We start from the raw sequence: 2297 nt of genomic DNA, 5'->3' as shown, positions 1-2297 counted from the left end.
GGCGTGGTCACATGATGCCCTTTAGGTAGCCCTTTGCCTCGGGACTTCAAACAAACAGCATAAGAGGTTTTCCCCTAAGCCCTGAGGCATTACCTTGTCCAAGTTGTTTAGGGGACTGGGGCTCCCAGTTTGGTTTTACCCTAAAGGATGGTTTCTTTTTTCTAGGTTGACTGACACTTCCTGGGTAAGCTGGAAACAACTTGATAGTCCAACGCTTTTTCTCTAACCCTGGGCTGCAGTCTGCCCTGTCAAGTGGCCAATATTAACCAGATTACTATGGAAATTGAGTGATATGTCTGTCCCTGAGGGGATTGGTCAGTTCCTGGTCCTGCTGGGAAGGCCAGGCCTCGAAACTGACAAGGTGTTTCTTCTATAAGCAGCCAACCCCAGGGAGGCTTCTGGAGAGACAGCATGAGGAAAGCCAGAAGCAGCAGAGAGAGAGGACACATGGAATCGATCTTCTAGAACAGTAACCCATGTCAAGGGCTGTAATGCTGAAGACAGTGAGAGGCCTGGAGGAGCCCTGCAACAGGGCCTGCAGCAACTGGCGGAAAGCTGCTGCTACACTGGGCGTGAGCTGGGCGTGAGCTGGGCGTGAGCTGGGCGTGAGCCGGGCGGGTTAGTAGTGGAGCAACATGCAGAGGGGCAGAGGGAGCAGGTGTGGCTGGGAGGGGGAGGGTGTGGCTGGGACGGGGAGGGCGTGGCCAGGAAGGGGCAGGGACGGCTGAGGTGGAGGGAAGGTGTGACCAAAGGGAGAGGGAGGGTGTGGCCAGGCACAGAGCAAGACGGGGCAGGCTCAGGCGGGAGGAGAGGGGAAGAGTGGCCGAGAGGAGGCAGGTGCGGCGAAGAGCGCCCAGCAAGGCCTTGAGAAGCACCAGCCTGCTTGCTAGCCAAGGGCAAGGCCTGCTTTCCAGCACAGCTGAGGGGAGCTGGGAGCACTATCCTGCCCTGACGGGCGGTGGGCTTGCTGCCCCAGGGAACCTTTCTGACTTTGACCATTCCTGATCCAGACCCTCATTGTGGCCTGTTATTTCCGTAATAAACCCTGTGACCGTGAGGATGGTCTGTGAGGTCTGTGGGGCTGCTGCAATGAGTTACTGAACCCTGCAGAGAACTTGGGAGCCGTGGGAGGAATGGCTGGTGTCAGGATGGCGAAGCAGGCGGAGTGGGGGTTGTCCAACCCCACCTCTGGCTCTGCTGGTCCTGATGCTTCCCCTCCGGGATCAAGGGGCTCCCCCTATACTGTAACACAGGTGCATTGATGACAACATCTGGGAAAATGACAGGACACATGTGTCAAGTGGTCTCTCCAAAACCACATCACACTTCCTTCGACCCCAATGACAGGAGAAACCAGCCCTGGTGCCCTTAAGGGCTCAGCGGCCACTAGACTGCAGAGTGCAAGGGCCTCCCCACCCCGTCACCCCGGCTGCAGGGGCTCTGAGAGCAGCCCCAGCACAGGGCACGGTGTCACACCTGCAGAACTTCTGCCTTTGGTGAGCAGCCACTGGTCCAGCTGGAGCTCCATGCAGGACAGGGACATCAGCATCATGTCCTACGGGGCAGGCACAGGGGGTCAGGGTGGGAGCCACCACCAGGACGGAGATGATGTCACTGCTACAAGGACCGCTCTTCCTGCCACCCATTCCCACATCACAGCGACCATCACATGAAGAGGAATGAGGACTGACCCTGGAATAGGACCAGGAGAAGGGAAGAACGCCAACTGTGCCCGGCCTGGCCTGTGAGGGGACATGGTGTGGCTCCTCCCACCATGCCACACTGCTCCAGGCAGAAAGGCCTAAGGGCAGAGCTGCCAGGAGACAGGGCCAGGCCAGGCCTCGGGAGGTCCAGGCAGTCCTAGCAACATCCCAGCAGAACCCATATGTGATGGAAGGCTGGCCCCATGGCCCCAAGGACCTGCAACACCAAGCTCCTCCCCCTTCCGGGCCTCCAGCTAGAATGACCACCCTGCACCCCTTGGTCAGCATGTTGTCTTCCATAGCAGAAGAGGCCGGAGCCCCGAAGTTCACAGACCCCATGAGTGCTCGGTGGGAGACACCTGGAGGGAGGATCTCGGGGGCTGGGCAGGCTGGTCAATGCCCCAACCACTCCCTTGAGCCCCTACTTACTTCTGCACTTCTGTTTTCTCATCCGTTAGAAAAAACCAGCAGCAGATCCTGGCACCTCAGACACAGCGTCCCCACCCCACCTCCCTGGCTCCTCCCCACCCCTGCTCCCCAGCCTTCCCTCCTCCCCATCCTACCTCCTCATCCCTCCCTCCTCCCCAACCCTCC

The 2297-nt window shown here is 59.1% G+C and overlaps 1 protein-coding gene across 1 annotated transcript in view; it reads right to left on the bottom strand.

The window, feature by feature from the left end:
- CABIN1 (calcineurin binding protein 1) overlaps positions 1-2297 on the bottom strand; it is a gene marked incomplete at its 5' end in the record, with an annotated part of 148772 nt that overhangs the window by 121397 nt on the left and 25078 nt on the right. The window contains 2 exons of the mRNA XM_007957396.1: positions 536-599; positions 1425-1555. Coding sequence (XP_007955587.1) covers positions 536-599; positions 1425-1555 — 195 coding nt within the window. The remainder of the gene's footprint in view (positions 1-535; positions 600-1424; positions 1556-2297) is intronic.

This window comes from Orycteropus afer, unplaced genomic scaffold, assembly GCF_000298275.1.
Source record: "Orycteropus afer afer isolate SDZICR_OR568_19922 unplaced genomic scaffold, OryAfe1.0 scaffold00744, whole genome shotgun sequence".
Classification (NCBI taxonomy): Eukaryota; Metazoa; Chordata; class Mammalia; order Tubulidentata; family Orycteropodidae; genus Orycteropus; species Orycteropus afer.
The sequence above is the reverse complement of the archived record's forward strand: the minus strand, read 5'-3'. Positions and strand labels throughout refer to the sequence as shown.